At 61.3% G+C, this 19123-nt stretch overlaps 1 protein-coding gene across 1 annotated transcript in view; it reads right to left on the bottom strand.

Moving 5' to 3' along the window:
- Positions 1-1232: 1232 nt before the first annotated feature.
- The window catches only part of LRP1 (low density lipoprotein receptor-related protein 1), a 74356-nt gene continuing 56465 nt past the window's right edge, over positions 1233-19123 (bottom strand). Inside the window, exons 52-90 of the mRNA XM_010565196.1 lie at positions 19004-19120; positions 18631-18759; positions 18038-18160; positions 17447-17587; positions 17174-17361; positions 16722-16905; positions 16412-16497; positions 15924-16043; positions 15355-15542; positions 14890-15095; positions 14532-14720; positions 14158-14306; positions 13562-13655; positions 12993-13109; positions 12763-12882; positions 12097-12219; positions 11587-11712; positions 11203-11319; positions 9186-9292; positions 8842-8974; positions 8455-8574; positions 7791-7913; positions 7378-7521; positions 7149-7283; positions 6763-6882; positions 6168-6439; positions 5898-6076; positions 5503-5609; positions 5163-5279; positions 4612-4788; positions 4087-4227; positions 3831-4004; positions 3577-3738; positions 3146-3320; positions 2684-2788; positions 2424-2488; positions 2064-2151; positions 1743-1887; positions 1233-1373 (exon numbers count right to left, since the gene is read on the bottom strand). Of these exons, the coding sequence (XP_010563498.1) occupies positions 1233-1373; positions 1743-1887; positions 2064-2151; positions 2424-2488; positions 2684-2788; positions 3146-3320; positions 3577-3738; positions 3831-4004; positions 4087-4227; positions 4612-4788; positions 5163-5279; positions 5503-5609; positions 5898-6076; positions 6168-6439; positions 6763-6882; positions 7149-7283; positions 7378-7521; positions 7791-7913; positions 8455-8574; positions 8842-8974; positions 9186-9292; positions 11203-11319; positions 11587-11712; positions 12097-12219; positions 12763-12882; positions 12993-13109; positions 13562-13655; positions 14158-14306; positions 14532-14720; positions 14890-15095; positions 15355-15542; positions 15924-16043; positions 16412-16497; positions 16722-16905; positions 17174-17361; positions 17447-17587; positions 18038-18160; positions 18631-18759; positions 19004-19120 (5447 nt within the window). The remainder of the gene's footprint in view (positions 1374-1742; positions 1888-2063; positions 2152-2423; positions 2489-2683; positions 2789-3145; positions 3321-3576; positions 3739-3830; positions 4005-4086; positions 4228-4611; positions 4789-5162; positions 5280-5502; positions 5610-5897; positions 6077-6167; positions 6440-6762; positions 6883-7148; positions 7284-7377; positions 7522-7790; positions 7914-8454; positions 8575-8841; positions 8975-9185; positions 9293-11202; positions 11320-11586; positions 11713-12096; positions 12220-12762; positions 12883-12992; positions 13110-13561; positions 13656-14157; positions 14307-14531; positions 14721-14889; positions 15096-15354; positions 15543-15923; positions 16044-16411; positions 16498-16721; positions 16906-17173; positions 17362-17446; positions 17588-18037; positions 18161-18630; positions 18760-19003; positions 19121-19123) is intronic.

Genomic DNA, 19123 nt, shown 5'->3' with positions numbered 1-19123 from the left:
GATGGAGCAAGAGGCCCTGGTGGGATCCTCCTGCCTTACACCACCCATCTGTGACACCCCTCCTCACTGCTCCCCGGGACAGGACTGGCACTGCTGGGCTTTGAGGGCGTCAGGGCTGCGAAACCCAGTGACCTGGGGGGCCCAGCTGATGCCAGTACCTGGGCTGCCCCCCCCCAGCCCCGCCACCTGCAGCTTCCCCGGCATGTGCCTTCCCACCAACCAGCAGCCTGTGTTTCAGTTTTTAAAAATTTTATTTATAACAATATCTGTTTTGTTTAGTTGTAAAGTAATCCAGCAAAAATTATTAAAACATTTCCCCCCAATAAAAGGATGGGGTCGCCCCCCGCCCTCCCCCCACATGCGTTTGTTTACTTCTACTATAAAAGCTAGGTCATTTCCATGTTTTTGTTGTTTTTGTTTTTTTTTTTCCTGTTAAAAAATGTGCATGTTGGAGAGCGGTCGAGGTGCAGGTGACAAGCCGGAGCGAGGGGCTGTGGGGCTGGGCCCGCCAGGGACGGGGACCCTCTACACCGCAGTGGGGCTGGGAGCAGCGGTGGGGGCCTTTGTCCCTGTCCCTTGTAACAGTCGGGCAGAGCCAAGAACGGCAGGGAGCAAGGGAGGGGGATCAGTGGAGGAAAAGGTGGGGATGGAGGGGAATGGGGGGCTGAGGGAGGTTTGCAGAGGCCAAGCTGCAGGAGAAGGGGGGACCCGGGAACAGCAGATTTGGGGGGGAAGGAAAAGGGGCCTCCGGTGAGGGGAGCTGCAGGAGCCAGGCGGGGGACAGAGCCGAGAGCTGGGGAGTGCGCGGCCCCCGCTCTGCCTCCCTCCTGCCTGCGCCATCGCTGCCTGTGCCCCCACATAGCAGTAACCCCATGTCTCCCGTCAGCCCTGGCTGCGGCGGCCCCACTGAGTTCGTCCTGGCACATCGACTGCGGCACCATCCCTGCTCCGAAACACTGGCTTGTCCCGCGGGTGGGAGGGGGAGGGAGGGGGGGCCCAATGTAAAGAGATTTAAAATAAACCAAAGCCGGATCTGGCAATGAGAGGCACCGAGGCCTGGTACCGGGGAATATACAGGTAATAATACTGCTCACATAGAAAAGTAATAATCCTTCATTTGTACATTTATACAGTGGCTCTTGGCTCCCCCGGCCCCTGCCCGCCTCCTGCAATGGGTGTCTGTGCCAGGCCCGGGCGCTGCGGCCTGGCGGCCCTTTGCCCCCGTCCTGCCCCTATGCCAGGGGGTCCGCCAGGTCATCATCCGCGCCCCGTGACAGCAGCTCCCGCTTCTCGTCCGTGCTAGCCAGCGAGTTGCGGCTGTTGTGGGCGCCCATGTACAGTGTGGCATAGACGGGGTTGGTGAAGTTGGTGGGCTGCAGAGAAGGGGGGGAGCAGGTGGGAGGGGGCACAGACACCTTCCTCCCCACGAGAGCGGTCCCCAGAGGCGTCCCTTGCCCCAGGCTGCCTCAGCCAGAGCCCACACCAGCCACAACCTCCTCCCAGTACAGCACCCCTGCCGCTGTGGCTGCCGCTGTCCCTCCCCACAGACTCCAACCTCAAAGACTCTGCGACCCCTCGGAGCCCCCCAGCCCCCTCTGCACAGACAGCAGCCCCAGGGAACCCTGACACTGCCGCAGCAACGTGCCCCCTGCCTCAGCACATGCCCCCTCTGCATCCCCCACTTCGGGCTGGACCCCGTGCAGCTGACAGCCCCTCCATGCCACCGTGGCCCCGCTCCTCACCTTGTCAGGGTCCAGGGCGAAGTCCGCATCCAGCAGCTCCCCCACGTCATCGTCAGGCTCCCCCTCGTACATTTTGTAGGTGGGGTTCCCAATCTCCACGTTCATGGCACCGTTCGTCATCCTCTGGTGCTGGAAGCCCTTGGCGCTGGGGAGGGTGTGAGACAGAGGGTCAGTGCCAGCAGCAGAGGGTGCAGCGAACAGGGCCCCCACCTGTGGTCCTGCTTGTTTGTCCTGCACAACTGAGGCCTTCAAGCCCTGCAAGGACAGTTTCTGTCCTGGCTAGGTAATGCTTCTTCCTGGCCCCCAACAGCCCGGACTCACCCTTTAATCCTCCACTTGTACCAGACAAAAGCCACCACGGTGAGGAGGATGAGCAGCAGCAGGATGGGGATGACAATGGAGGCCGTTCCTGCGGGAGGAGAGGTGCGGGTACAGTCAGAGCATGTATAGGGGCTGGCGCCCACGCACCCCAAGCCCTGGGCAGCAGCAGGTCCAGCAGCCTGGGCTGGCCCTGCCCTGCAGTAAAAGACCTGCCCCCTCGCCACCAAAGAAGGGGGTTCAGGAGTTGCACGGGGGCACAGGGCAACCCTGCCTCCACAGGCAAAGATGCGCCTCCAACCCTCCTGGTTTGGCATTGCGCCCTGCAGTGCCCCCCCCGGGGCAAGACTGCCCCATACATACGGTTGCTCTGCTGCTCACTGACAATGAAGTCCTCGCAACGCGTCCCTGTCATCCCCGCTGGACACCTGAGAGCACAGGGAGAGCACTGGGGTTAGCAGGGGTAGGACAGCATGCGGGGAGGGGGAGAGGTGGGGCACAGACTTGGGGATTGGGGGGGGCATACAGATCGCGGTCTGTCAGTCACGCGCTCCCTCTGCTTGGGAGGGCAAGTCGCCCACCCGTAGTGCCCTGCCACCCCCCCAGCCCCCAGCTCTGCTTACAGGCACTCGGGCAGCTGCGTCTTGTCGCTGATGGAGCAGGTACCACCATGCAGGCAGTAGTTGTCACAGGTCAGGCAGCTGGGTGCTATCTTGCCATCTGGGCAGCTGCAGCGCAGAAAGGATCAGGCACGCATGTACCCCCGGCCTGCCCCGTGCTCCCCCACCCAGGACCTGGGACTCTGCTCACTAGAGGCTGTTAGCTCATCCCTCCAACACGGCTCATGGCTGTGCCACATCGATGGGTGCTGGGACATCAGTGTGGGCTTGGGGGAGAGACACCTCCATTGCCTCCTCTAGGGGCCCCAAGTTCTCAGATTCCTTAGCTGCCCTGAATTACTGACCCAGCATCTCAGCTGTGGCTGATTCCCAACAATCTGGCCACAGGGACACAGTTTTTTTTCTTGGGTCCTTGTGCCCACCATCCCCTCTTCCTCCCTCGAGTTCGATGTCCTTGGCACCTACATGCAAGAGACTTCTCCGCTCTGCTTGTTGATGCTGCACTTGCCCTCCTGGCATCTGGAGCATTTGTTGTCCTGGCACTGGGTGCCCTCGAACTGCGGAGGGCAGCGGCACTGCTTGGTGCCACTGGCCGTCATCTGGCAGATGCCATCATTCTCACAGTAGTCGAAGCACTGCCCTGCAGGGGATGATGGGGTCAGGGTGGGCAGCCCCACACTGGACCCTCAGACCACTTGCAGCCCTGGTCCCCCATGGAGCACACCACCCTGGGTCCCCAGAAAGCATCCCCCAGAAGAGGGGGACCTGGGAGTCCAACCTCTCAGGCGCTATCCCGAGAGGTCCCCAAAGAGCATCCCCCAGAAGAGGGGGACCCGGCAGTCCGACCTCGCAGGTGCTGTCTCCAGCCACCCTTGCCACAGGCAGGCAGCACTCACGGTACTGGCAGCGGTCCCCGATGAAGGTGGGTAGGCAGCGGCAGTTGGGCTGGTTGCCCTGGTTGACGGTGCAGCTGCCGTTGTTCAGGCAGTAGTCGGTGCACACTTGCTGGTTGCACCGGGGCCCGGTGAAGCCGGTGGGGCAGCGGCAGGTCGGCATGCCTGAGAACAAGAGCCATTAGCGTGCTCCCTATCTGTCCGTCCGTCTGCCCAGGACCAGCCCCGACCCCCAGGCTTGCCCCCAGCAGCCTCACCCGACGGGGAGGCGGCACACGTGCCCCCATTCTGGCAGTAGTCCCAGCACTGGTCGATCTGGCACTTCTCCCCGTTGTAGCGCGGCTGGCAGCGGCACTTGGCCTGCTTGCGGGCATTGAGGAAGCAGCTGCCGCCGTTCAGGCAGACCAGGTCGCAGGTGTCGGTGGTGGGCACTGGGAGGGAGGGATGGAGATGAGCGGGACCATACCTGGCAGGACCCCCCTTCTCCTCCTCCTCCTCCTCCAGACCACCTACCAACGGGGGAGACAGTAGGCGAGGGAATGACCACACAGGTGCCATTGTCCAGGCGCTTGCCATTGGGGCAGGTGCAGACGGGGCCACTGGGGCTGAGCAGGCAGAGCCACTCACACTTCTTGCGGTCGCAAGGGTTGGTCACTGCCAAGAGGGGAGGGGATGACACGGGGCGGGGGGAGAATAGCAGGGTGACTCACAGCCCTCCTGGCAAACAAATACTCCTCAACAGCTTCAGGACATCCCCCACGGCCCTACAGCTGCCCAAGCCCCGTGCCCATCCACCGATGCCCTGGGGTTGCGAGCTGACAGCTCTCCATTGCAGCTGGCCTCCCCCAATCCACCCCCCCCCACTAACCCCTCCTCCTCTGCCCGTCCAGATGGCCCCCACTTTGGGGAGGGAAGCTGAGTCCCCTCTTGCCCCAAGCTCTGCCAGCTCTCCCCTCGCCCTCCGACACCTCCCATCAGAGATCGGGCACCTCCCTCCCACCCTGGGAGCAGGGCAGGGGTCCTGGGCCCAGCACATACCCTCTGGTTGCTTGTACTGGTGGTAGAGCACGACATCGGTGGCATGGTTGAGGCCAGATGTCAGGTTGGTGACAGCCTTGTGCCCAAACTTGTGGATCTTGAAGATGCGGTTGTTGATATAGGTGACACCGTAGATGTAGTCCTCAAAGATGTCGATGCTGAAAGGATGGCTCAGCCCTGGGGAAGTGAAGAGGGGACATGTGCAGGCAGAGGTGGCATGGCTGGCTGCTCGCTGCCTTGGGCAGGGCCGATTAGGGATTTTGGATGGATTTGAGGCTAGAGCCTTGCACCCTGTACGAGGGGGATGGCGTGAGGGGGACAGCAGTGCCAGCAGGCTCTGCTCCTGCTGTGGAGCATTAAATGAGGAAAACCCATCCTCACTGCCGTCTGCCGAGTATCCCTGGCTCAGTGCTGGTGTCTGCCCTGCAGCACGACCCAGGCCAGGGGCCCTGGGGAGTCAGGTTGTGCCGGGACCCCACCCCAGGGACGTTCCCTGCCCCGGCAGGTCCCTCTCCTCCCTGCGGCTCTGGTGGGTCTCGGGTGCTGCTTACCCTTCTTGTTGTCGATGGCCACGACGGGGTCAGTGCCGTTGAGCCTGATGCTGCCGATGACAGAGAGCTTGGCATCGGCCCAGTACAGCCGCTCGTTGTGGTAGTCCACAGCCAGGCCTGAGGGGCACACACCCTCCCGGTGAGGTACAGGCCCCCAGCCCACCCCGAGCCCCTCCTGACCAAGTGACCAGCAGAGCAGCTCCCCTGCTGCCCTTACACACTGCTGCCATGGGGCTCAGAGCATCCAGGCTGAGCGTCCCCGACAGGAGCAGGGTGTACAGCCCTCCTGTCAGGGCTTTTGTCACCCATTGTACCCCTCCTGGCACCTGTCTTTGTTCACCTGTTGGCCACTGGATGTTGTCCTGCACCAGGGTCTCACGCAGTGTCCCGTCCATAGCGGCCGTCTCAATCTTTGGGTGATTGCCCCAGTCTGACCAGTACATAGTCCTGCGAAGGACACAGGCAGGTCATTCCCTGCAGGGGAGCAAGGAGGGGAAAAGCAGGACAGTCCGACGCCCCATTGGCGGAGAAACCCTCCCGTGTTCTCCCCGCAGCGTCCTAGAGTCACTGATGTGACCCCCGTGGGCCAGCTGACTCCCAGGCACAGCAACTTGAGCTGACACAGAGAGCGATGCTGGGGCACAGCGAGCTTCCACCATGGATGGGCTTGTTGGTAAGAGGAGTTGGGGTGAGGGCTGGGCAGAGGGAAAGGAGAAAATGGCTCGAGTCTCTCACCCCCTAAGTGGGTCGACTACGATGGCGTGGGGCTCATCGATCATGCCTGAGATCAGTGTCTTGCGATTCTCGCCTTTCATCTGCGCCACCTCAATGACATCCCGCCCTGAGTCTGTCCAATAGATGTTCCCAGCAACCCAGTCAATGGCAATTCCCCGCGGCATCTTCAGCCCTGAGATCTGTGAAGGGCAGAAATGCGGGAGAGGTGAGGGCAGAGGATGCTGGCAGCCCGGCCTCAGTGCCTCCCGCCGTGCCCCTGACAGAGCTCACGTTCAGGTGGGTGACGCCACCGTCGATCTGGCGCCGGTTGCGGTTGGAGGCGGTGGAGGCAGTGGAAGAGGCAGGCAGCTCCCGGTACGAGATCCTGCCCGTGTGCCAGTTGGTCCAGTAGATCTTGTTGCCCTTGACGTAGATGTCCATGGCGTCGATGCGCACATTCTCGTCGCCCTGGAAGGCTGGCTCGTAGGCCGAGTTGGGGTTGAAGGGGTACATGCTCCGGATCTTGTTGTCATCCGCGATGTAGAGGATTTGGTGCTCAGAGCCTGTGGAGGAGGAGCTGTTGGTGCAGGCTGGGCCAAGAGCCGGGGGTCAGCCCAGCTCTGCAGAGGGGCAGGGAATGGGGTCACTGGGAGCCTGGCACCCCCCTGGGGCTTGCTCTGCCAGGGAAGGACAGACTGACGGCACTGACAAGAGTCCAGCGCCTGCCCTCAGCAGTGCCAGAAGGAAGGGTGGGCAGAGGTGCATGGGGAGGAGGAGGAGGAGCAGGGAGGGAAGAGCGGCTAGGTCCTGTGCTAGGTCCTGAGCAGGGAGGGAAGGGCGGCACGGGCATGCACAGGATCTGCACAGGCCCCCGATCCGTCCTGACCTTCTGCCTTGCACATATTGTCCGTCTTCATGAAGTTCTTGGCGCAGCTGCAGACGTGGGAGCCCTTGGTGTTGTTGCAGAGCTGGGAGCAGGTCCCAAAGCGCAGGCACTCGTTGACGTCTGGGCAGCAGGGGATGGGAGTCAGGGGGGAGACCAGGAGGGTGCCCCCACACACACGGCCAGGGCCAGCCCCTCTCTGGGGGCTCGTCTGCACTACCCAGGGCTTGGAGAACCCGTCTCTCTCCATTCCCCATGTTTGTGCCCCAAGGACACCATTTCCGATGCCCCAGCCACTCCACAGGTGGGAAGACACATCTTACTGGCAAAAACCAACCGTAAACCCAACAGCCTGACCCCAAACCCTCTCCGACAGCGGCAGGAAGTACCTTGGCAGGAATTCTTCTCTGGCACTTTCTGGAAGCCTCTGCGGCAAGTGCAGTATGTGGTGGACCGCGACTGAATGCACTGGGCCTCATCTCCACACATGGTGGTGTTGGTCATACAGTCGTACGACTTGTGGTCTGGGGTGGGATGTGCTGTCAGCACCTGTGCCTTTGTGGCTTCCCCAGTGTCCACCCTCACCCCCCTGCCCCGACATCCCAGCTTCCCACCCACCGTGGGAGCAGGACTCCTCATCAGAGCCATCTCCACAGTCATCAAAGAAGTTGCAGCGGAGGTTGGCGCTGATGCACTTCTTGTTCTCGCACAGAAACTCGTTCTTGTCCTGGCTGCAGCTCTTGGGCTTGGCTGTGGGTGACTCTGTGGGAACATGGGCAGCAGCTGTGACGCTCCATGTCCCCAGGCACCCAGCCCCATAGGAGCCTCAGGGTGTGAACAACAGAGGAAGGGACCAGGCAGGGACCCAGGACGCCTGCACCCGCCTCCCGGTTTTGGGAAGGAGTGGGCAAAGCAAATCCCAACACCTGGGCCAAACCCAGGGCACTGCGAGGACCAGCCCGAGGGCAGCGGTGACCCATTGCCCTGTCCACGCTGGGCGCAGAGTAGTGCCCACGGGCAGCCCCACTCACCGCAGTCCTTCTCATCCGTGTTGTCTCCACAGTTGTCAATGCCGTCACACTGTCGACCGATCCACAGACATACCCGGTCGTTCTTGCAGCGGAACGGTCTGTTGGGGGGACACTGGAATTTCACTGCACCAGCAAATAGAAACAAACGGTGACGGTGAAAGGAGACGCCATAGCCAGGCTGTCACACTTGTCACGAGCCGCTGCTCAGCCTCTGCCCACGCTCCGGGGAGGCCTGTCCCATGAGGGTGAGAGCGCTCCGGAGACTAAAGCAGAGACTGAAGCAAAATCAATCGCCCGGTTGCTGGCCCAGCTGTGTGGGGGTCAGCCCTCTTCTCACCCAGCCTCCTGCCCTCCCAGCCTCCACTCCCCACTGCCAGCCCTATGCCCAGCTCAGCACTTCTGCAACTCCACTCTCTCAACTGGAGCCATGTCCTGCCCCCTTGGCCCCACTGGCCGCCCCAGAGGGGACCCATCTAGAGGGCACATGTGGAGCTGCCAGAGGTACCCACAGCCCCCACAGGTACCTGCAGCGGTGCCCAAGCTCTGGGACTGTCACCCCCACCCAGTATGCGGGTGGTCAGGGCAGGTTGCTGCCCCTACAGGCAGACGCGTGCCAGGCAGGGGCCTTGCCAGGACCGGGGAGAGGCAACGCGGTGTCACTCACAGCACTCTTCAGGGTTTTCATCTGAGTTATCCCCGCAGTCATCCTCCCCATCACACTTCCAGGCCAGGGGCTTGCACAGTGTGTTGTTGCACTGGAACTCGTCCAGGGGACACGTGCGAACTGTGACAGCACGGAGGGGGAGAAGACATGTCAGCCGGTGCTGCCTGGCTGCCAAAACACCGGTCTGGGGCCACAATTCCAATTTCCAGCATAGCTGGGGACTCTCTAGGGCTCAGATATGTGTGCGTGCATGCCCTGGGGCTGGGCAGAGCAGTGCTGACACACACATAGGGGAGGGCTTCCACCCACAGTGGGGATACAGGAGACACGAGGGCATGGGGGGGGAAGACAACCAGCCCCGAGGGAGCCACGCAGCACCGCCGTTACCTCCAGTGCCGCAGTTCTCCTCGTCGGTGCCATCCATGCAGTCCGCATCAGCGTCACAGCGCCAGCGCATGGGGATGCAGTGCCCATTCTTGCACTGGAACTGATCGAACTCGCAGCGTGGTGTGCAGTCTTTCTGCAGAGGAAGGGTGAGGGACGGTGGTCAGCAGCGACAGCTCCAGCCATGGCAGCCTCCTGTCCCATGATGGCACCCAGAACCAGGCTCTCAGCCCCGGCTTGGTGGTGGGGGACCACCGGCATAGGCAGACTGGGTGGGACGTGTCCTCACTCCCACACACGGGCAAGACGAAGGCGCTGGCAGGGAGCCCCTGTCTTCGGTATCATACCTCGTCAGAGCCATCCGCACAGTCGTGGTCCCCATCACACTTCCACCTGCCAGCAATGCAGCGGCCGTTGGCACACGAGAACTCGCTCTCTGAGCAGGGCCGGGGTGCTGTGGACAGAAAACACGGGGTGTTCCCGAGTGTGGGCTGCAGGCAGGGCTGCAAGGGCAGAAGGTCTCCCTGGCCAACAGCTTGGGGGGGGCACAGGCTGACAGACACGCATCCAGTGGCACTGGGGACAGGGTGGGGTGCAAGCAGAGCCGGGAGAACTACCAGAGAGGGGCACGGTTGATACCACCTCCCAGCCCCCTTCCCATCCCACTCCAGGGGTCCCGGCTCCCTGTGGGGAAATGGGTTTTCAGGGGGTACTACGGCCATACAGACTCGCTTCTGGCAGCTTCCCAGCTGCACGTGTCCCCCAAGATGTTCTCCACTGAAGGCAGCACTAGTCCCACAGCTCCCTGCTGCCCGTGTCTGCCGACCCACTGGCAGCAGCAGGCAGGAGGAAAGGCAGCAGCACCCTGGCCAGATCTGGCAGAGCTGGCGCACCCGTCCCTGCCTTGCAGGGCACGGGGACAGACTCCCCCTCGTAGATCAATGCACCTGCTGGACTGGCACCAGCACCGTTGGCGCCAAGTCTGTCTGCAGGAGGACGGCATGCGGCTCAGCCTCCTGCCCAGGACGGCTCTTCAAGCCCCCTCCCCTCCCCATTGCCCTGGGGAGGCCCCAGGTGTAGGATGTATGGGGGCAGGCGGCACCCCTGGCCACAGTGCGGAAGGGGGAAGAGAGGGGCAGGGGGTGTCCAGCCAGAGCAGGAAGGGTCAAGGTGGTAACAGATTTTGGAACCAAGTATGAGCCATGCACAGGCCCCAGTAGTGGAGGCAGCAGGGTCAGACCCTCTGTGACTGCAGCTCCAGTGGAGGGAGATACTGGTGCTGATACTCAGTAAATCTGCCTGGGTTGTCCAGTCCTGACCCCTCTGCCCTCACCTAGAATTTATTGTCTTCTTTTATTTTAGAGAGACTGTACATGGAATTAAAAGATTTTGGCAGGAACCTACCTCTGAGCGCCCCATGACGACAGTGTGAAAATGGAGAAAAACATAAGATGAAGTGAAATGGCACAAACTCAAAAACACGACATGAAATCAACAGAAAAGAAAAAAAGTTGCACCCTAGAGAGCTGCAGGGAGACAGAGGGACCTGGGGCGGGCGCTGCACGGTGGGAAGAGGGCCAGGCTCTGCCCGCGCCCCTGCAGCTGGCAGCAGACCCCAGTGCCGTGCCATGGGCAGCTTGGGCCCCTGTGGAGGGACAGGACCAGGCTCCTGCCTGCAGCAGAGCCCCAAGAACTGTCTCATCCATGTGGACGGTCACAGTCCTCTGCTGCTCAGTGGGGCAGGTGCTGGCATGGTTCCGCTAACAAGCAGTAACTCAAAGGGGCAGCAACTTGATCGTCTGCCACAGCTTCTGGGGACCAGCCGCCTTCCTGCACGCTGGTCCAGGTCCAGGTTTGTGACCTGGGTTCAGGTGGTTCCAGAGCTCCCCTCCCAAAGGCTCAGTATGTCACTACCACCTTCCCAGGCCAAACTGTTTCAAAGGGTGCTGCCTGCCAGGCTGGGGCCAAACACGGGGTGATGCTCTAAAGCAAAGCTGCTCCACCGCGAGCAGGATGAGGCACCTGCGAGCCCTGTGGGTGAGCACGGCCGTGCAGGGCCAGTGTGCTGCCTGCCAGGGAGGGCATCGGGGTCACCTCCTCCCTTTTACCTGTCCCACTGGGGGCCTCTCCTCAGAACAGCCAGCAGCCCAGCCCTGGCTGTGGGACCAGGCTAGCCAGACGCCTGGAGTCAGGCATGTTCTGTCCAGGGGGAGAAGGCTGCTCCCCGGGCTCCCCAGCAAGCCTGATGCTCCCCCCCATAGCTGGGAGCATCAGCAGGCAGAGGGGCTGGAGGGACCTGAACTGCTCCCCTCTCCACTGCACAGCCAGCTCCCAGGATAGCAAAGGCTTGAAGGCGGCACGTACTGCAGCTCTCCTCATCTGAGTTGTCCCCGCAGTCGTTGTCATAGTCACACTGCCAGCGACCTGGCACGCAGCGGTTGTTCTTGCAGCGGAACTGGTAGGGCTCACAGGTGCGTTCGTCTGGGAGGGACGAGACAGGGACAGACATCAGCATGAACCCACGCAAGAGGAGGGATGGGCACGCCAGCTAGCAGGGCGGGCAGCGCTGCTCTCTGCCGCCCTCCCGCTGACCCAGCCTTGCCCATGCAGTTCAGAAAAGGAGCAGCTAAAACTTCCCCCACCCCTGGGCACACTGGGGAGGTGGAAGGGACAGACAGCACCAGGGCAGCCTGAGGAGGGCACAAGATGCCCTCTGGGCTCATCTCCCCAGCCCTGGGCCCTGCTCACCGCATTCCTCCTTGGGCTCATCGGACCCGTCTCCACAGTCGTCCTCCCCGTCACACTTCCAGCGCGCTGGGATGCACCTGCCCGAGTCTTTGCATCGGAACTCGTCCACACCACACGTCATTTGTGCTGGCAGGGAGAAACAAGATGACACAGATAGAAGGGGAGGTGGGGTTAGCATGGGCCAGGCACATTTCTTTCTCTGCAGGGCTGATGAACACCTTGTGCTGGCAGCCTGGAGCTGACTGCAGCACTCCTGCTTGGAACAGGGTGGGGTAAGATCCCCCCCTTTCAAGCAGTTCTCCAGGGAGAAGTCAGAGAGAGGAGTATCTCAGTGGGACAGATCCAGGCGGAGCCACCACCACCATCACCCACTGCCCACAGGACCTGCAGGGACTGAGCCTGGACACGCCGTCCCGCAGGCAAACACACACAGACGTGACCCAGCTGCGGGGGAGCTCCTGGTTTCGGTGTGGCCAGACCCACCCCCTCCTCCCCACACAGGCTTCTTACTGCAGTTGGCAGGTTCATCTGAGCCATCCACACAGTCGTTGTCCCGGTCGCACACCCAGACGCGGGGGATGCAGCGCTTGGTGATTGCACATTGGAACTGGTTGGGGGCACAAGTCACCTCCGCTGCAGGAGGGAGAAGCAGAATCAGGAGAGGCAGTGGGGCAGGCAGGGGTCTGCCAGCCACCACCCCACAAAAACCAGCCCACAGAGCAGAGAGGCATGCAGATGCTCTGGCCATCACAACAAGTGTCTGTTGATGCTTGGTGACCACGTATGTGAGAGGGGAAGGGAGTGGAGCCCCGTGGTGGCCCCAGAAGACTTGACCAGCTGCAGGGAGACAGGGCAGAAGCCACAAGATCTCTCAGCTGTGCAACAGACTCAGTGCAAATCAATGGCAAATATTGAACTTGCCACTCTGAGGGATTTAAGGATTTCGTTTCCACTAGGAAACAGAAGTGTCTGTAGGGGCAGCAGGGTGATGGTGGACAGAGGCTCTATGCAGGGCAGAGGTAAGGAGAAAGCCCCATGCCCAGGGGCAGGACCACCCAGAAGCCAGCTTGCAGAGAAGCCAATACCCAAAGACATGGATCTGATGCAGCACTGAACTCACCACCCCTAACCGTGCACACTCCTCATCCCTAACATGCTTAATGGTTCCCCACTTACGGCAGTCCTTCTCATCCTCGCCGTCACCACAGTTGTCCTGACCATTGCAGCGGAAAATGCCGGGGATGCAGCGGTTGGTGTTGGTGCATTTGAACTGGCTGGGCAGACAGACGTGGATATCTGGGAAAGGAGGCAGCATGGTCAAAAGCTGACATGCTGCATCTCCGCTCTGCTGGGATGCTGCAGCCCTGCTGGGGTTTGAGGGTCATGAGGAGAGGTGGAGAACCTACCGCAGTTGGCTTCATCTGAGTTATCCTGGCAGTCATTGTCTCCATCACAGATGAAGGCTGGGTTGGTGCAGATCCCAGTGGAGCACTGGAACTGCCCTGGCCTGCATTTGAACTCAGCTGTGGGGTGAGTAAGACAGTGAAACATTTGCTCCGGGGAACGTTTTCAGGGCAAACCTTAACCTCCCTATTTCCCCTCCGGGGTCTTCATCAGGGACTGAGCAACCAGCACCCAACCCTGGGCTCTGGCAGAGTGAAGGGGCAGCTCTGCTCCGAGAGCAGCAGTTGGCTGTTCTGCTCCACAGGGCAATATCCCTTGCAGGGACAGTGTGTTATGCCACTGTTCTTTAAGCCCCATTAATGGGGTAACCCTCCTCTCCGCCAGAGCTGAGCAGGGAGCAGCAGTGCTGTCCCAAAGCCAGAGCAGCAGCAAGGCTTTGGGGGACCAGTTGCACAAGCAGTGTCCAGCTGCTCCAGACAGCACACAGATGCTGTAGTGCTGGCAAGAGCCGGGCAGCATGGCCAGGGTGCTGGGACACCGTGGGCTGTGGTCAGCCCCACTCAGCACTCACGGCAGTCCTCTGGCTCATCTGAACGGTCCCCGCAGTCGTCCTCGGTGTCGCATTTCCACCAGAAAGGGATGCACTTGTCATTCTTGCAGACAAACTGTGACAGAGACACAGGCTCATATGAGAGCGGTTTAGAACAGGAGGGAGGACTCCAGAAGGCTTTGTCCCCAGGGAACTCTGCGCCAAGGGCAGTGATCTCCGTGCTGTCCCTTCCCAGGCAGCCCCAGGACACTCTTGTGTCCTGACCTGGAGCAAAGCCTTAAGCTGAGCCCACCCCACGCAGCCTCTGGGGTTTGAGGGAGGGAGAGGGGCAGGCAGGTCATTCCAGAGGTGGAAGGTCTCTGGCTCCCCTGGGCACCCCCAAACGACTGCAGTCTGTATGTGCTGGGAAGTGCCACAGGAGGGAGGTGTTGCCCGCGCCTGGAGAAGGCGTGCACACACCAGCACCCAGATGCACAGCGTGGGCACCAGCACCAGCAGAGGAGCTGGGACCTGGTGAAACCACGGCAGGAGGGACATGCACAGGAGCACAGGCACACGCATGCCACAGGGGGGATGTCCATGCAGGCAGGTGCAGGCAGGGGCAGGCAGGCTGTTACCTGGCTGGCCGTGCAGTTGGAGACACAGGTTTTGCCATCACTACCCAAGTAGAAGTTGGTAGGACAAGCACACTTGTGCCCCCCGCCTGGCGAGAGGAGGCAGAGGTTGCTGCAGCCAGCGTTGTTGGTCTTGCAGGGATGGTTGGGAACTGGGAAGAGCAGGGAGACAACTGCGAGTCAGACCAAGGCAGAGGACCCTCAGGGCGGCACGTAAACCCCCACCTGCGAGACCCTTCTCACCACGCACCCTCCTCCCACGCGCCCTGCCCAACCTGGTGTCCCTTTGCACATCGTGCCGAGCCCTGACCTCCTACCCAGGGCTGCTCTGCAGTGCCAGGGCTACCCCAGCCCCTCGTCCCAGCCCCACGGCTCACCGTCAGGCTGGCGGTAGGGGTGGTAGATGTGGATGTCCATGGGGCGGTGCAGCGTGCTGATCAGAAGGGTCTTGTTGGCTCCAGTAGTCTTGTGGGCCCGGTTGATGGACTTGGTCTCCCAGTCGGTCCAGTAAATGAAATCCTCAAAGAGGGTGAGCGCAAAGATGTGTGGGATGTCCTGGCTCAGCACTGCAAGGGGGAGTGGGCAGCTCAGAAAGGGAACAAACCTCTTCCTCTGGTCAGAGGCACAGAGGAGCTGGGGACCATACCCAGCAGCCCTGGCTCTTTCTCCCACGACTGATCCAAAGCCCACACCCCACAAAGGCCTGGTGGTGCCCCAGGACCCCAGTGCTCTCACCTGTGTGCCGGTTGGAGCCGTCCAGGCTGGCAAACTCGATGTAGTCCTCCCGTGCATCAGCCCAATAGATCCGGCTGTTGATGTAGTCAAGGGTGAGGCCGTTGGGCCAAGTTATCTTGGTGTCGACGATGACGCTGCGGTTGGTGCCATCCATGCCGATCTTCCCGATCAGGGAGTGGTCCCCCCAGTCTGTCCAGTATAGGTAACTGGAGATGAAATAGAAGAACAGAGGGAGGCTGAATCTGGCCCAAGCCACAGCAGCGGCCGCACTCTGCCCATCGCATGGCTAAACCAAGGCACCTGGGCGCGTGGGTGCAGGGCAGGGAGAAGCAGCCAGGTGTCCCGGAGGTGAGGAGGGAAGGCCTCATCCCATCTCCCAGCCTCCAGGACTATGGCAAGATGGCAGAGGGGCCGCCAGCCCCCTCCCTGTGTAGAGGGGAAGGTCCAGGTCCCCCAGGCTCTCACCCATTCTGCACATCCACCACCAGCGCTCGGGGCTCACGCAGGCCCGAGTTCACCAGCACGGTGCGGTAGGCGCCATTGAGCTTCGACACTTCAATGGTGTCCCGACCTTTGTCGCACCAGTACAGGTTGCCTCCCACCCAGTCCACAGCCAGCCCATCAGGGTTGCTGAGGCCAGTGCGGTGAAGAACCTGTTGGGAGAAAACAGATGCTGGGGCTGGACAGGGAGAACCAGATCCTGCCCTGGTCAGGGATGACAACATCCCCCTTCCCTGGCATGTCAGCCCTGCGCACAGGACTGCCCAGCTCCCTTTCCTCACTCTTCCACCAACCCTCCTTGCCCGTGGGCAGCACGGAGCCCACCTCTGATTGGGATGGTGCTGCAACACATCCCCATAGCAACCTGGGCTGATGCCCTGAGCCCAATGATGACCCCCTGGCTGGGCTTGTGCCCTCTTCGCTGGTGACCCTGGTGCCAGTCTGGGCCCCTCCAGGCAGCCCCTCTGTGCAGGAGGTGGGCGAGGACCAGCTGCCTGGACCGGGGGCCCAAGGGGCTGGCTCAGTCCCCCCACCTGCACGTTGCTCCCGTTGATGTGCATGCGGCGGATCATGCTGCCCTGCGTGGTGACATCTGTCCAGTAGATCATCTGCTCCCGATAGTCGAAATCCAGAGCCACCGCATTGTTCAGCCCCTGGGAGGAAGGGAGAAGTGTTGAAACGGCCTCACCTGCTTGCAGAGGGTCACAGGGGCTTTACAAAGACCAGTGAGCCCCCAGCCTCAACTCCTGCTCCCTGCAGGAGAGAAGTTAAAAGCACCTACAGACAACTGTTATGCAGCCCCTACCTTATGGTCTGCTACCAAAGAGCTACTGTTTACATGGGACCTCCTGTATACTCATAGTGAGAGCTGTGGTTTATACAGGATCTACCATCTGCCTGGGAAGCCAAGAGCCCAAACTCCCAGGCTGGCAGGTCTCGTGCCCTGCAGGGCCCCTCTCCAACCCTTTACCCCCAGCCATGTGGGGCCGGTGCCCCCTCCTGCTCCCAGCTTCCCCCTTACCTGCTTGAGCAGTGTGTAGTTGGAGCCATCCAGGTTGAGCTTTCTCAGGTAGTACCGGTTGGCAAAGATGAGGAAGGGCTCTTCATCTGCACAGGGAAACCATGAGATGTGTCAGGGAAGCACCACTGGGACATGGACAGATCCCCTGCGGACCTGCCACCCTCCCCTTCCCCACTGCTTCCCAGCTCTCCTTTGTGAGCCAGGTGCAGCTACTTCGCCTTGTGGAGCACCATGATGGACTCCAATGCCAGCAGCATCACATCGTTGCCAGAAGAGCACCCCTGCCTCTGAGTCTGCTCTTGGCTCTCACCTGTGACAGCTTTACAGCTGGTGGGGTTGTCAGGTTTGAGCTTGTAGCCCTCTATGCACAGGCATTTGTAGCTCCCCAGAGTGTTGATGCACTTCTGGCTGCAGGGGTAGGCGGTGGAGCACTCGTCGATGTCAATGCACGTCTTCCCGTCGTCCTTCAGCCGGAACCCAGGACGGCATCTACACTGCAGGAGGCAACCCGGAGCTGTTAGAAATATCCAGGGCCCACATGCTGGGACATGACAGGCATCACCATGGGACAAGCGGGCACAGGCACAGACAGCTTGCAGACGCAAGAGAAGCACACACAAGCATGGGCCAAAAGTGCCTGTGTGTGCATCCCTTGCCCAGCTGGCGCAGGACAGAAGCAACCCTCACACTAAGAGTCTGTGGAAGAGGAAGGGAGCGGGAGAGCATCCCTCCAGCAGACCCTCCCAGCCTGCTGGCCCCTACCTTGTATCCGATCTTGAGGTCCTCACACTCCTGGGAACAGCCGCTCAGCTTCTTGTTGAGACACTCGTTGATGAAGCAGTTGAGCTCGTCCGAGCCATCCGTGCAGTCGTTGTTGTTGTCACAAAGCAGTGCCTCAGGGATGCACTTCCCATTCTTGCAGAGGAAGAAGGAGTCGTTGCACTTGTTCTCTGCAGCGGGGCAGACAGGAGGTGGCACCGGTCAGCGTGAGGCAGTCGGGCAGCCCCAGTCCCCAGCTGTGGACCCCGCAGGTACCTGGGCTGGTGCAGCGCGGGTTCTTGGGCGCCTCATCCGAGTGGTCGTGGCAGTCAAACTCGCCGTCGCATTCCCACTGCCTGTTGCTGAGGCACCGGCCGTTGGCGCAGCGGAACTCATGGGGACCACAGGTGGGATACTCTGCAGGAGGGCGGCAGGCTCAGATGGCATGGCTTACCTTCCCGAGCTCATCATCAGCGACAGGGGCACCACAGTGGCTGGGCTGTGCGGAGCTGTGGCACAGGTGGCCAAACGTTCCTGCAGCCCACCTTGGGACAGGGCTGCACCGCAAGGGTCAAGGAGGCAGCAAACGTGGGTGGTTTTGAATCTCTCCAAAACTGCTCTGTGCCAAGTCAGACAGCCTGCAGCAGGGGCTGGGACAGCTCTTCTGTGGCTCTCTGGCACCGAACCCCTCCCACTCCCTCTCCTGGTTCCCCCTCACCCTGCTCTCACGTCAAACCCCTTCCTTCTGGATGAAGAAAACCCTTCCAAGATCCTGTGTCAAAGCCCAGGAGACCCAGTGTGGCTGCCAGGGCCAGTGCAAAAGGAGATACGGCCCTTGCTGTCCTCCCCGGTCCCACGGACACCCACCACACTCTGGGGACTCGTCCGAGCCGTCGCCACAGTCATCATCGTGGTCGCAGACGAAGTGCTTGGGAATGCACTGGCGGTTTCCGCACATGAACTCCCGCTCGTCACATGTGTTGTTGTACACTGCAATGAGGCATCGCTGTCAGCCCCCCACCAGACCGTGTGCTCTCCTGCCTGCCTCCTGAGCCCTTTTGTCTTGGGGTGCTGGGGACAAAAGCTGAGGCACAGCCCACTCGTGGCAGGGACTCCCACTCCTTCACCCCCAGCCCGAGCCCAGCCCTGTGCCCTCATCCTGTGGCTGTGAACAGCACCCGGGCAATGTGGTGCCTTTGGCTCTGTGGGATGATGCTTCTCTCTTCACAGTCAGGGAAAGGCACCCAAACATCTCTGTGTCCAGGTCTGCTGTGACCACAGCACCGCAGTATCCTCCTGCAAGCCTGGTGGGGAAGTGGCCAGGACGAGGCATCCCGTCTGCTACTGATGGGGACCCCGGGGAGTGGGGCTAGCCCCCCTCAGGCAGCTCTGCCTTGCACTACACCCCGCTCCTCTCCAGCCCCTGGCCCTGCCGTGCACCCAGCCCTCTGGGGACTCACAGCAGCCGGCAGCGAGGGTCTCATCGGCTCCATCCGCACAGTCCTTGTCTCCATCACAGAGCCAGCGCTCCGGCACACACACATAGGTGCCTGGGCACTGGAAGGATCCTGAGCTGCAGGTGGTCAGCCCTGGGGAAGGGAGAAGCAGGAAAGAGGCCAGTCACCCCATTGCTGGAGAACTGGCACTCTCGGGCTATGTGCCCCCACGTCTCGCGGGGGGCCCAAGATACAGAACCCAGGAGAGCAGTGAGGACCACAGCACAGGAAAGGAAGGGTGGGAGTAGGGATGGGCAGAGGCAGGAATACACAGAGACGGGGCAGCAGCACAGGTAGGGACGGAGAGAGGTCAGAGCAGGGGCTGAAGCAGACTCACGGCAGCGGCTGTCCTCATCAGAGCCATCGCCGCAGTCGTCTGCCCCGTCACACACCCAGAGCTTGGAGATGCAGCGGTGGTTGTTGCACTCAAACTGCACAGGGTAGCAGAACTTGTCTG

This window comes from Haliaeetus leucocephalus, unplaced genomic scaffold (assembly GCF_000737465.1).
Source record: "Haliaeetus leucocephalus isolate CR32 unplaced genomic scaffold, Haliaeetus_leucocephalus-4.0 Scaffold186, whole genome shotgun sequence".
Classification (NCBI taxonomy): Eukaryota; Metazoa; Chordata; class Aves; order Accipitriformes; family Accipitridae; genus Haliaeetus; species Haliaeetus leucocephalus.
The sequence above is the reverse complement of the archived record's forward strand: the minus strand, read 5'-3'. Positions and strand labels throughout refer to the sequence as shown.